General features: G+C 38.1%; 1 protein-coding gene across 2 annotated transcripts in view; it reads right to left on the reverse strand.

The window, feature by feature from the left end:
- The window catches only part of LOC131054616 (uncharacterized), a 246999-nt gene that overhangs the window by 63972 nt on the left and 168759 nt on the right, over window positions 1-14268 (reverse strand). For both annotated transcript variants that reach the window (XM_057989172.2, XM_057989164.2), the window contains 6 exons: window positions 9161-9375; window positions 8816-8903; window positions 8602-8718; window positions 8374-8492; window positions 8205-8277; window positions 7982-8101 (listed from right to left, as the gene is read on the reverse strand). In XM_057989172.2, the coding sequence (XP_057845155.2) occupies window positions 7982-8101; window positions 8205-8277; window positions 8374-8492; window positions 8602-8718; window positions 8816-8903; window positions 9161-9375 (732 nt within the window). The remainder of the gene's footprint in view (window positions 1-7981; window positions 8102-8204; window positions 8278-8373; window positions 8493-8601; window positions 8719-8815; window positions 8904-9160; window positions 9376-14268) is intronic.

A 14268-nucleotide genomic window follows, 5' to 3' on the forward strand; every position in this document is an offset into this window, starting at 1 on the left:
TGGCTGTATGGGTGCCTGTTGTGCGAATCGCACACCCATCCCCGTCTTGGACAGGGACCCCCAGTTTGTGCCTTTCTGTCCTGATCCTGAAATTTGGCTAAGTCTGGAATTCTCTGATCCTGAAATTTGGCTAACTCTGAAAACTGAGGAAACCTCCAAAAACTAGAATTTGCAATATAACTCCTGGAGGGCCGAAACCACTCTCAAACATCCTGAAAGTATATATGGAATATAACTTAAAGTATTCACTTATACTTAAATGTTATATTCCATATGCTCAATTTCGGACCCAGAAGCCAAAAGTTGGAAAAGTTAAAAGTTGCCAAACGACCCTCAAGGTCCGAAATTCACTTTAAACATCATTTTCGGACACTAGGGCCGAAAATTCTAAATATAACAAAATCGCAAAAAGTGTTTCCAGGTCCGAAAATCACTTAAGCACCAATTTCGGACCCTAGGGCCGAAATTCGAAGTTTCTTCTAAATTTCCAAACGCGTTTTTAGGCCCGAAAAGTGAAAACGCGATTTTACAAAAGCGCCTCCAGGTCCGAAATCACTTAAGTCTCATTTTCGGACCCTTGGAAGAAAATAAAAGAAAACGCGAAGTTTTAAAATGGACGCTTCAGGTCCGAAAGTCCGAAAAACCACTTAAAACCCCATTTTCGGACCCCTGCATTTAAAGTGAATCGTGAAATGTTTAAAACACGCCCCAGGTCCGAAGTTTAAAACGCAAAAACGCCTCCACCCCCCGAAATCACTTAAAACCTTATTTTCGGACCTCAGGTCCGAGGTTTTTGAACAGGGCGAAAAGTTTTAAAAAACGGACGCTTCAGGTCCGAAAACCCGAAATACCCATTTTCGGACCCCTGGGTTTAAAAACGCGAAATAAAAAAGGACGCACTAGGTCCGAAAACTGACGATAGCGCTTCAAGCCCCGAAAATCATTTAAAGTGTCCATTTTCGGACCATGGGGCGAAATCGAAAAAAAGGTATAAAGGTGCGAAATCCTACAAAGCTCCTCTAGATCCGAAGTTTGCCTTGGACACCCATTTTCGGACCCCAGCCCCGAAATTTTAAAACTCAGAAATTTGTAAAACGCCTGTAAGCTCCGAAATTTGCAAAAGGATGGCAAGGTCCGAAATTCGCCTTAAGTCTTCAAAATCGGACCCATGAGCCAAAAGTGAAAGGTTTTGAAAACTTGCAAAAAACGTTCAATGCTCCGAGTTTGCAAAATCTTACAAAGGATCCGAAGTTGTCTTTAATTTGCAGAAGTGTTCAAGGTCCGAAAATTACCCTTCAGTTGGCATAAACTCCCCATGTTCCGAAAATATCTCCAGTTCAAAATGTCTAAGTTCTCCAAAATTCACCAGAAAAGCATGAGTGTTATGATTTTAAAATTTGCAGAAGTTCTCCAAATCTCCGAATCGCGCCATAAGAAGATTTCAAAACGTCCAGGACTCGAAAGGTAAAAACGCGTAGAAGTAAATCGCCCGAACACCATCAAGACCAAGGATCAGATTTCACAATCGAAGAGGAAGAGAAGCATTTTCAAGATACATCCCGCAAAGAGCTTCTCAAGCCAGACATCGTAATTAAATTTAATGTTTGTTAAATTAAATTATTTAATTTTCCAAATTGATTTAATTAAGTGAAATTGGTTGATCGCAGGACGTCATCGAAGAACCAGGAGAAAGACCTGAAAGCGCAAACCGAGGAAGGATCGCAATTCAAGGCCAGGCGCTAAAGATTGAAAAAGAAAGATGCAGGAGCGCAAGAGCAACCGAGCATTGGGAACCGTGCCATTGAACATAGATGAAGTCCATCGGCGAAATTGAAGGCAAAAAAGCAAAAGAACACTCAGTCTATGCATTCTCGAGAAAAGGAGACACAGATGGATTTAATTCAAGGAATTCAATTCCTAAAAAGATGAAACTACTTTATTGTAAACTGCCTATGGGTCCCGTGCAAGATATTTTTGTGGATAACTATTCCCAACCACCAAGAAGACCAGATAGACTTGAATTAAAGCCAAAAGTGGTTGCTAGTTGAGATATTTGTTGGTTGGATAACTGAGAATTAATTAGGCATGGGTCAAGGCTGCCAGCTTCTGGAAGACAGATCAGGGCCCTTGGATGCAGTCCATCCTGGCCTCTGATTCAAAATTGTAATATCTATAAAAGGCAGAGGCCTTTCTTCTGTAAAGGGTTAGATAGTTAGATTGTTAGATTGTTAGAGATTGTTAGAAATTGCTGGATAGTTAGATTTTAGAGTTAGAATAGGTTAGATCTTAGCAGTAGCATAGAGATGCTGCAGAAATTGTTGTAATAGGCAGATGAGATCAATATATAAACATTGATTTGGTGTTTATTGTCTTGTTTTCATCCTGTTCGCATGGTTTCTTTCAGCATTTTAGATAGATCTTTATGTTTTAGGTGTGCAGGTATTTGATAGATTCGGGCTCATACCACTGAGGATCTGCTGATTGTGTATCCTTTTGTGTGGTTAACTTGAGCCTTCGATTGTGCTTAGTTCAATTGCAGGTGTCCGTCCGAGCTGCGCCAGAATTGGGTGCTTAGCCGTGCGTCTCCAATCTGAAAATCTTCCAAGTTCCTTTGAAGATTGCACCGTTCCTGCAAGGTTGTGAGCTATTCTGGCCAAGCAGGAATTGGTTATGTTGAATCCGTCTACCCACATACCCGTGTTGTTAGTTTTAGATCTCCTAACCCTTTCCTTTTGCTCTTTATTGCATAATTCGAGAATCACAGCAGACTAGCTTGTTGCCAGTTAAACGTAAGTCCCCCTTGTGTTTCCAGCATAAACACATAAAGCCACTGAGAGATCCCGCAGTCAAGACCTGACAAAAGAAACCTTGAGGTAGTCTCCTTTGATCAAACTTAGAAAACAGCATTAGAGACTTCCTTATCTCAAGAGAGAGTAGGATAATCAGTCGGCTATTCTATTCTGCGTTGGCCGTATGAAGTTTGCAGCAATGCGATTTCAGACACGTCAACAGTGCCCTTGAATTGGATGGTAATGATTCCCATTGAATAACAATATCATCCTAAGGAATTCACAGTCATCCAATGAAGCCCCTATTAACATTTCACCTTCTGCCTCTGCTTGTGCCACCACATTTGCTCCCTGTGCTGTTGGTTCCCTCTCAAAATCAGCAATCTTGTACATATTTAACATGGCCTCCACATCCTCAGCAATCCAATTTGAATATCTATAGATGCCATCTTGGTCAATGAACACAATCCCATCAAAATGTGCATTTATTGTCAAAGTATTAATAGGTTCAAAGCATAAAGGGGAAAATAAAAAAATGAGGGGATTTTTAGGTTTTCTGCCATTAACTGTCATTGGGTGCCATTAGCCGAGTGTTTTGCTTGAATTCCCAAAGTTTGGTGAGTAAATTGGCAGTTCACTCACTAAAAGGTTGCCTGGAAATCACCAATTTGGTTTCCCTTGTGAATTCTCATGAGTAACTCACTGTGGTTTTGAGCTTGGTAGACAGAACAACTATAACGCCCATTCTTTTTTGACTTATTATTAAGATTGTCTTGAATTGATCAAATTGTTTAACCTAGGTGATAGTTGAGTTAACTCTCTTGGGTCATGGCTCATAATAGAATATGTTCACTCGCTATTTGTTTAGGTCTTAACTTTTAACATATTTTGGGACAATAAGCTGATCATATGTATCTTTTGTTCATGGACCCATACCAAGAGAACACGTAGAATTCCATCATGTTCAATAAGAGGTAGATAGAGAGCCTGTGATCTTGAGCCTATTGTGCTATAATTGCTTCATTTTGCATATCTGGCAACATAGAATTGGCCAACCTATTGATAGGGTTAAGAACGTGTACTCAACTTATTAAATGAAAAGGAGAAGATTGAGGTTTCCACATGTAGCCAGCTAATTCTAGAATGAATAGTTATTCAGTGGGATGTTTAAGCTAGAATGATGATTGCCTCATGATCCTAGATTCTAGTAGAAAACTAGAACAATTATTAGCTAAACTGTTCATTTTTTCCTGAGCGATTCCAGCTTTTATGAGAGAAAAACTAACTTATGATCAGCCCAACGACAGTTTTTGGTGATTACCAAAAGAAATGTTCTCTGCAGAATGCAAGAGAGATTGTAGACATAAGGTACAACATTCTAGTAGTGAGTAGTATTACTATTATATACTATTGGGAATTGGACCCCAGAATATGTGGCCATAGCGAGAGGAAGTTGGGGTTTTCCTCAATTGATAGGTAGAGGAACCCTCAACCATACTTTGCATGTAACACAAATATTAGTATTTTTCTACTCCATACATAAAATAAATTGCAGCTTAAATGCACCAAATGTCGAGACTTCCCTTACCCAACTCAGAGTACTCAACCAGTAGGAGAGGGTTTGAAGGACACTTGATCGCAGGGAAGAGATTTAGATGAGTGTAAGAAAGCCTGAATAATGGGCGGAGGGTTTGGCTGATAATGTCAATCAAGTACTTCCACTGATTATTTTTAGATATATTGAAATAACTTCTTTTTGTCTTTAAATTACCAGATGGTGGTAGGATACAACCCAGACACAAAAATGCTTCATCCTCTCCATATCCAAATGACACAGAAAATTAGGTTCATATTATACATACCTATGAAATCTATATACCAAAAGTGTATGGGATACATGGATATGGATGCAAAAGGGTTGCTGAAGCTTATCCAGTAACTTAAAAGTACATGCACATCTAGAAAGCATGCATTTAACCTTGGGTAATGCAAGTCATTGTCATTGGTGTGTGTATCCCATAGGTATAAGTGATATACTCTCACCCTCTTAAGTAGAAAAAGTCATGAATACCATGATCATTTCTCCTTCTATAGGGCATTTAAATACCTCATTTTCCGTTACGTGTTGCTTAGCAACACCCTACAAATGTCATCTATGGGTGTGTGCAACATTGATCTCAATTAAGGAAATCTCATTTCAAAATACCTGTAAACATGATGCATATGATGACTATGGAAATAGCAATAAGTAAAATGTGTCAGGTAGTTCTCAGAAAGAATCGGAATAAAATAAGGCATGGTACTGTATATCAGAAATTAATATCAGAACTCATAAAGCCCCCACAATTGTGCTTAATGCCCTTTCTTCTTTTTCCTTCCTGAGTTCTCCTCCTACTTGCAGCTCAATCCAAGGTTTTGTTGCCTCTCAATTCCGTGGAATGTAACTGCATTTGTGATTGCTTTATTTCCTACAACCTTGCCACACAGTAAACCCTAACCAAAGCGTAGAGCAGATTAAGTAGAAACCTACAAAAAACAACTTTATCTACATGGATGATCTTTAAAGCAGATTTTAATGTTTTCTGATTTATGTATTTATGTTCAGTGGACTTAAATTTTTGGTTGGAAATCACTAAACTCTGTGACATAGCTAACGTCACTTACATTAGATCAAGAAGATGCCCACAAACTAAAATTTTGAATTTAAGGACAATTTTAAAGAAAATTTAAATGTTTTTTAGGTTATGTATTAATGTTCAATGGATTATGAATTTTTTGGTTGGAATCACTGAACTCTGACATAGCACAGCCATATATAGCTGGCATTATGCTAGGCCAAACGTCAAATTCCTAATGATGCTCACCAGAAACAGAGTTGCACGGAAACAAATACAGTATTGGATGCAGATACTGTGAATTTTCAAGATTCCCTAATACAAATATATCTGGATTAAAAAACTATAGATACACTGATATTCAATTATTTCTCCATCTAAGATTCTAAAGGCATAGAACATAAGACTAAAGTCTAAAACTATTTATTTATACATATTTTGTTATTATATTTTTAGTTTATAATTTATGTTTTTTTATATTACATTTGTGTCTTTAGTGGTTTAAATATATATAGTGATGCTAAACTGTATACAGCACCAGATAGCACGGTACCGTATCTAGACGTATTGGTTATGGCCTAGATATGGGCTTGTATATGGATACATCTTAACAAAGTATTTGTATCATACCAGAGAGCATCGTGTTCACATCTGATATCGAATAGGTAGATACATGTGCATTTGGGCAAAGGAGGGGAAGTATTTGACAACTCTCAGAAATTACAAATCTAGTAATGACATGACTTGGACAACAATTCTGGATGCCATATGCTCAAACCCAATAACATGCAAGGGGTTAGGGTTGTAAACTGCCCATCCCCTTTGAAGAGAGTTCGTCCTTAATGCTTGCAAATTGTAAGTGCTCATCCTCCAATGGCATATTCTTCCATTTAATCAAATATAGTGATTTCCGTATTACACAATTGCTTTACTCATTGATCCAAAACTCTTAGATCCAAGATCACTTCCTTTCTTGTCCATCATTGCTAGAAGCATTGTTTGCATTGATATTCTGTTGCCAATTTTATTTAAAGAAAAAAAATTGGAAGGTTTGTTGTGCAATTGACGAGGGAGGTAACACCACTCTATAAGCCTTGGTATCATTCTTATGAAGCACCTTTTAGTCTTTATACAACTTCATTAATAATACTAATGCTAACCCATTTTTCTTGAACATGGTCTTTCATTACTTGAATTTCTCAGTTTGTACTTCAAGACTGTATTTTTAGCATTCAAGTGTCATCATCAAGAGCACAAGTTTCTTACTAGAACTCACTAGCTCCTTGCATTGTTGCCATTGATAAGTGAACTTCAAAACTATTTCTAGAAGGTAGTATAGATTCTTGATTTTTCCGAACTATGAAACATTTCTTGGGTTCACCTCATTGATAGCATGGCATTGGAAAAGATATGGTTGCCAAAGTAAGGCATCAGATACCTCCAATGGAGATAGATCAGAAAGGATGACATCTTGAAAATGCTTGATTCTTATGCCAAGTGAAATTGATTATGACATACTTCTTAGTTCTTAGAACCTGAGTTGAACCATCCAATGGTGTGTGGTTGTGGTTGAGGCATTGTTGTCCAGTCTTTGAATTGCTTTAGGAGAAATTAAGTTCTTTTGACTACCATTGTCAACAACGAAGTGTATAAGTTGTCAATTGACCCACATCTAAGGATTAGAATTGGAAGATGAGGCAGCACTGGTAGTTGCTACCATGACATTGAGCTCACAATTCATGATCTATTTTCCTTTTTCTTGCATCATCATGGTGGAACTCAAAGTTTTGTGTCATAGAAATTGATGTTTCTAGCTATCCATTCTTCTTGTTTTCCCTTGCTTATAAGAGAGATAAGATGATGCTTGATTCCTCATTTCTTGTAAATCATGCGATTGCTTAAAGCCTCTAGAATTCAACAATTAAAACATTCACTAAAATATATGAACTTTAAAGGTTTCATTAGTCAATGGGCCCTTGGTCTACTAGTGAAGTTGAATGACTCAAAATGAGCCCACCAGGGATCAAGTCTTGTTGAGTGCAAGGCTCCAACATCATGAGTGAGTCCACCAGGGATCAAGTCTTGCTGAGTGCAAGGCTCCGACATCATAAGGGATGAGGCTGTGATTGTGCCCTAGGCAAATTTGGCTTAATAGATACCCCAGTCCTTGGCTCTTAGCTGAAGGGATTTCAGCCTATAGGTTTGTGCCTCCATATCGGGTAGCAAAAACTACTCTATGAAGGTCCTTGCTGGGCTGCCATGCTCATAGGTCTGGACCTCCATAAAAAAAAAATAGGCATTAAATATATTTGACATTCTTTACATAAATAATTACTTGCTGACAGAAAATCCAGATTCATGTGAGTCCATGAACCAGCTTGTTGGTTTATTTGTCTCAAGAAAAAAAAACCTCTCTAGGATGTCAAAGGGAAATCCTTGATAAATTAAACTGAGAGTATAAGAAAAAATCATCTCTCTAGGATGTCAAAGGGAAATCCTTAATAAATAAATTATAGAGGAATATACATATGCTTCTCAGTGAAAATTCATGTCTAAACCTTATGCATGCAATTATACCTTTGACAAATGGCAGAGTTGTTCACAAACAGCATCCGGACCTCTTTTGCGAATAGTCTCAATGGAGACTGAAGCAACACTGTTGGCAGGCACACGTCCTTTAGTTTTTTCTTCAACCCACTGCTTCCAATCCATTGAAAAGATCACAAACCATATCAGATTGAAATCCTGAGCAATTATTAAGCAACTGGTTTATATTAAACGTAAAATAAGCCCAAATCACCTGACAAAGGTTTGAGGCTTTATAACCAAAAGCAGCATCTTTGGCGAATTCAGTCCTTCCTGCAGGAAGTAGTCTTCAAGACCACCGCATTTCCCTGATTAGTGCCATGTTTGCTTGAAGGAAAATAGAGATAAAAGTGTAAATTTCATTGGACAATTATTAATTATACCTGTTGCCATCTGCCACATAATGTACGTTGGCAATGGTGTATCGTCCGCCTTGAAGAAAAAAGGGGCAAATAATCCATGCATCTGTCTCTCCAATTATGGATGCAGCAGCATCTGCCTCCTGAGAGAACTTCTTGAATTTCAGACAAGCACAATCATTTGTTTACATTTTCCATTCCAAATATACAATAAAACTTCATTCAAATTAAATGCTTTGAAAAATAAATTGCCTCTGGAAAATGCCCACGAAGTGTTGAATCTCCCCTTAGGACAACTGTGTATCTGGTATTCTCTGAAGCAGCTGCACTCTCTAAATTTTTACAGATTTCCCTGGTTAACAGAATTGCCTGAAAAATGTTTCAACCATATTTTTCTTATTGATATCTTGAGAGAAGGATACTTTATGTATTATATTTGAGCATCTTGTACAACAATTCTGCATACCTTGTCACTACTTAAAGCACGAGAATTGGTCAAAATAAAAAAGCATGAGGGTTTTTTTTTGAACTGTTGAACAAGTGACTCAATGCTCCTGCCAAAAAAAGAGGTCTGATCAACAAATAGTGAAATAAGTAATGAACAATGGTTGGTAACTTGGCACCTCATCAGTCAATTACATATTTAAAGAAATGGCCACAATGTTTAACTCTCATTTGCCCAGGATATTTGAAATATTTTTGATAAAACACAAATAAAGTTGTCAAGAAATAAACAAATTACCAGATAGACTAAGCATGGACATTCACAACAATTGTATTTATATTGATTCTAAATGGTTTATCATGTTACCACTCTGTTAATACAGTGACTCCATGGACAGTTTGTGTTCCAGTTGGGTCATCATCAAGCACAACTAACACTTTAGCAGCTTCACAATCTTCCAATTTTTGAATCTCTGGAATTGGGTCCACTGGCCATTCGGATGGAAGAGACTTCAGTGTTTCTTCTTTGGGAAGAATAGGAACTTGGGCTTCAACACTCACCCCTGTTAATTTCTCAAATATCTGCAAGTAGCACACAAATTTGTCAAGCCTGGTTATGTGCAGATGCATATGTAAAATAGCTTCTGTAAAATTAATGTATTAAGTTTCAGGATGCAAAAACATTTTTTGCGGGACAGAATATGGATGCCATTTCAGATAATCTGATTATAGGCATTAAATTTCTCTGCACTGTCCAACATTTAGAGATGTATAATACCATTTTTTGGAAATCAAGTGCATTAATATTGATCCATTCTTCATGAAAAATATTTAATCATCACTGTTCATAAAAATACATCATGTATATGAATGGTCCTCTTGATACTCATTGCGTCTAGTTGATGCTTAAGGAATTCCTAGTTGGTTAACTATCTGCATACAAATCCAGCTCACATACACTTAACAATGGGGTTTCCAGCAGCAGAATCAGGCCCACTTAGCTTGCTATCCCATTTATGGAACCTCAGCAGGTGTACCTTGGGAACCATTCATTGTGGAGCTCACTAGCTAATTCATTTTCATTAATTTGATGCTTGCATGATTCTATTCGGAAAAAGAGAATAGTTTAAAGGTAGGTAAATCTACAGTGAATTGAACAATTAAAGTGTCAAAAAGGATGCTACCATAATTCAATTTTCCAAAGCATCACTAACTCTTCACATCGTCACACCTCATATTACACCAGAGACCATACTTGCAAATATCCTTTCCAGCATACAGGTTGATGAGTCCATACTAAAGAAGACTAGAGTAAAGGATATCAATAACACAAATATAGCCCTCATCCCCAAGAAGGCTGACTGATTGTCTTTCTCAGATTTCATACCAATTTCTCTCTATAATACTATTTACAGAATCATCTCAAAAGCAATCGCCAATAGATTGAAGCCATTGCTATCTAGGGTCATTTCACAAGAATAGAGCGGCTTTGTTCTTGGGAGAAATATTGTTGATAAAATTGTCATTGCCCATAAAGCAATTCACTCTATTAAGAAATTGAACATCTATGGTATGGTGCTTAAATTCGATATAGCAAAGCTTAAGATGGAGTTAAATGGAAATTTCTTCTAAAGATAATGGAGAAATTTGGCTTTGCCAAGCATTAGCTTAATTGGATATTTAGCTGTATTTCAAGCCTAAGATTTTCTATCTTGATGAATGACAGACCTTGTGGGTTTTTTCAAAGTGTCAAAGGTTTAAGGCTGTTGATGCATGATAGCCTCAGTAAGATAAACGATTGAATGAGAGATAAATGAAGTCTCTCATTCAATCATCTATCTTATCGATAGACTATGATGAAGACTTCAATTATCATTCCTTCATTTGATGATTATGCTTCGACTTATATATATACAACCTTGCTTGCAAATTCCGATCAACATCGGATTCCTAACCAATGTCTAACTACCGATAATTATCGGTTGTAAATCATAAAGCACAGAATACCGATTGGTATCAGTTTACCTTGTAAATCATATGCATACCGATTAGTATCGGTCAAACATGTTAACTATATAAATACCGATTGTTATCGGGTTTAGTAAATGACTGCATACATACCGATTAGTATCGGTTCACTTGTTAATGATATACACGCCGGTTAGTATCGGTTAACTTGTTATGTTTTATATATACCGATTGGTATAAGGTAAATGCGATTATGATTGAAGAGGTGCAATCAAGTAATATCTTGATCAGTCATGTCTAATAGACATGACCGGTCAAGGTATTGCTTGATCCTCCTTGTTGGCCTATATATATCAATCGGTGATTATGAGAAGGACATCGAAATTTATAAATGCTCCTTCTCCATCTGCATCATACCAGATAATAATCAGATCTATTATATTAAGAAATAACATATACCTGAAAGAAGAAAAATAACCTTGCATCTTGAATTGAAAATCGAATAACATTCATAGAGGCAAGGTGATCCCTTGTCCCCTTTTCTCTGTCCTCAAGGAAGACACTCTCAATCGCAAAATTTCCTAGAGCTACACATTATCTTGCTTCGAGCTCCCAATGAAGGCGTGGCTATATTTGTCCTCTCAACAAAGGAAGTTTCTTTGGGAGGGCTCCAATGATAAAAAACAAATTCCTCTAATTGCATGGGATAATGTTAAAAAGACAAGTCAAATAGGGGTGCTGAAATAGGAGACCTTTAGCTAAGTGCCAAACTTGTCTATGTTGAGACATGGACCAGCTAGGACTCGAACCTAGGACCTTCCATATGCGGAATGCTGGAGTGCTCTACCACTTGTTGGTGTTGGAAATAAGCCACACCCGGACTGATGATGGACTGGTCCAAGAGGAGCCAATAGCTCAGTGGTAGAGCACTCCAGCATTATGTGTATGGAAGGTCCTAGGTTTGAGTCCTAGCTGGTCCATGTCTCAACATGGTATCAGAGCCAGGTCTAGGATAGGAGCCCCAAGCACACAAGTGGTGTGGCTTAAGGGGGGGTGTTGGTGTTGGAAATAAGCCACACCCGAACCGACGATGGACTGGTCCAAGAGGGGCCAGTAGCTCAGTGGTAGAGCACTCCAGCAGCGTATGGAAGGTCTAAGGTTCGAGTCCTAGCTGGTCCATGTCTCAATACCACTGAGCTACTGGCTCCTCTTCCATCGTCGGTTCGGGTGTGGCTTATTTCCAACACCAACAGCCCCCTTAAGCCACACTTCTTGTGTGCTTGGGGCTCCTAGCCTGGACTTGGCTCTGATACCATGTTGAGACATGGACCAGCTAGGACTTGAACCTAGGACCTTCCATATGCAAAATGCTGGAGTGCTCTACCACTGAGCTACTGGCCCCTCTTGGACTAGTCCATCGTTGGTCCAGGTGTGGCTTATTTCCAACACCAACAGTCTAGAGGATGTTCAAATCTTTGGATGCGTTGTCCGGGTAAACTATTGCAAATGAAATACCTAGACAATTAAGCTCCCAATCAGATCTTGACAATTGCACAATCGTATTCTTATAGGTGACAAACTTCAAAAGATTGGAATCACGAGGCCCCATAGGTGGACCTTGTGTAAAGCTCACGAGGAGTTAGTAGACCATCTTTTACTTCAATGTGAGGTGGCACAACAATGTTGGCACCACTTTTGTAATAAGCTTGGATGGTCAGGGCCCCTTCAAAATAGTCTGTTCGAGGTATTCTCCGCCTGGCTAAGGCTCTTCAAGATAGCGATGTGGGGCGAGTTGTGGATGGAGGTCTTGACACAGATAATTTGGCATCTTTGGAAGGAGTGTAATGCAAGAATTTTTAGGGATAAGGAATCCACAATACCTTTGCTTGTAAATAAAGTTGAGATTAGCATGAGTGAGCATTTAAATTCAAAAGCAAGGCAAAGAAAATGCAATTTTTCTCAAGCTGGGATGACAAGATGCTCACAAAGTGGCGCACCTCATTATGCCAAAAGGTGATGTCATTAGATCAAAGGTTAGTTGTGTTGAGGTGCAGTGGAATCTACCTCCGTCCAGTAGGCTTAAATTTAACTTTGCCGGGGTTTCTCAGGGGAATTCAGGTTTATTGGGAGCAAGTTTTGTTATTCGAGATGACAAAGGTGTCATCACCTAGGCTGTCTCGGTCAAGCTATTGGTTGGGTCCAGTAATGACACTGAATTTGTAATGCTTCATGAAGGCATTAATCTTTGAGTCAAAAAGAATTTCAAGTGCATTGATGTTAAGGGGGATTCATTGATTGTTGTTAATGCTATTTTAAGCAGATAGGCCCAGAGTTGGAAGTCTATGGCTTATATAGAAAGAATTGGTCTCTTATTAGACAAGATGGAAGATTATTTGGTTGCAAATGCCTATAGAGAGGCTAATAAACCTGCAGATTACCCCTCTAATTGTGCCATAGATTAGACACAAGAGAGAGTCATATCAAATGATTTAAGAGATTGGAATGGGCTCGATGTCATTATTGGGTTTTACAGTTGGGCAGTTCAAAAGTAGAGTCCGGACTAGATTTTCAGTCATGTTCCTTAGAAATCTTCCACCACAAAGATAGGCTGTAAAGCAAAAGAATGTAACTACTCAGGCTTTATCACTGTATAGGAAAGGCATTCAGGATAGATCCTTAGCTGATTCCAGTTCCTTTGTAAGTTGAAATGGTGACGTTTTCTCCCCAGCTCAGCTGGAAAGGATCACCGAAGGTGCTGAGGGTATTATGTTCCTCATGCATGAACTGGTGTAAACTTTTTTCTGTTGGTTAGTATATTGGGAGCAGTCCTCTCTGACAGGATTCGCCTAAAAAAAATAAAAAATTCTCTAAGGTAAGCATTTATGGAATTGGGTTTAATAAGTGGCAATTGTTGGGTTAGGTTAAGTAACTAGATCTCGTAATGTCCCTTTTCCCTTAATTCAGCCTGCAGTGTCACATAAGTCCAGTCCTTTAGTTTCCCCATGGGCTGGAGAAAAGAGTCTCTTTAACAAGGGGGTTACATTTTTGGTAAATTGGGAAATAAAAGATAAATAATCTTTAGTTACATTTTCTGTTTGAATTTTTCAGTTTTTATTTTTCAAGAGTGCAGTATGGGAATTACAAAACAACTTTTAAAAGGGACAGTTATGTTGTCAGAGTGGGGATGCTAAGTGGATGTCAGCATCTAGTTATTATTTATGCACTTTGAAGTATGCTTTGTGCAATGCAATGTAATAAGTGATATGAACATAAACAACAAAACTTATATTCCACAATTCATGGGCTAAACTCTCATTTTTATTTTCTCTCTGTATCTCTGTGCTATGGAACTACCTTTCAATTTAAAAAACAAGTAGTTTTTGTCCCTCTTTTCACATTTTTTATGTTTTTGTTAATTTGATTTTTCCCTGTTTAAATCCCTGTCATTTCAAAAATCTTATACTTTTGGTTTGCTGATTTTTTTACCAACAGATTTTGCTGCTATGG

The sequence above is a fragment of the Cryptomeria japonica genome, chromosome 2 (assembly GCF_030272615.1).
Source record: "Cryptomeria japonica chromosome 2, Sugi_1.0, whole genome shotgun sequence".
NCBI classification, from domain to species: domain Eukaryota; kingdom Viridiplantae; phylum Streptophyta; class Pinopsida; order Cupressales; family Cupressaceae; genus Cryptomeria; species Cryptomeria japonica.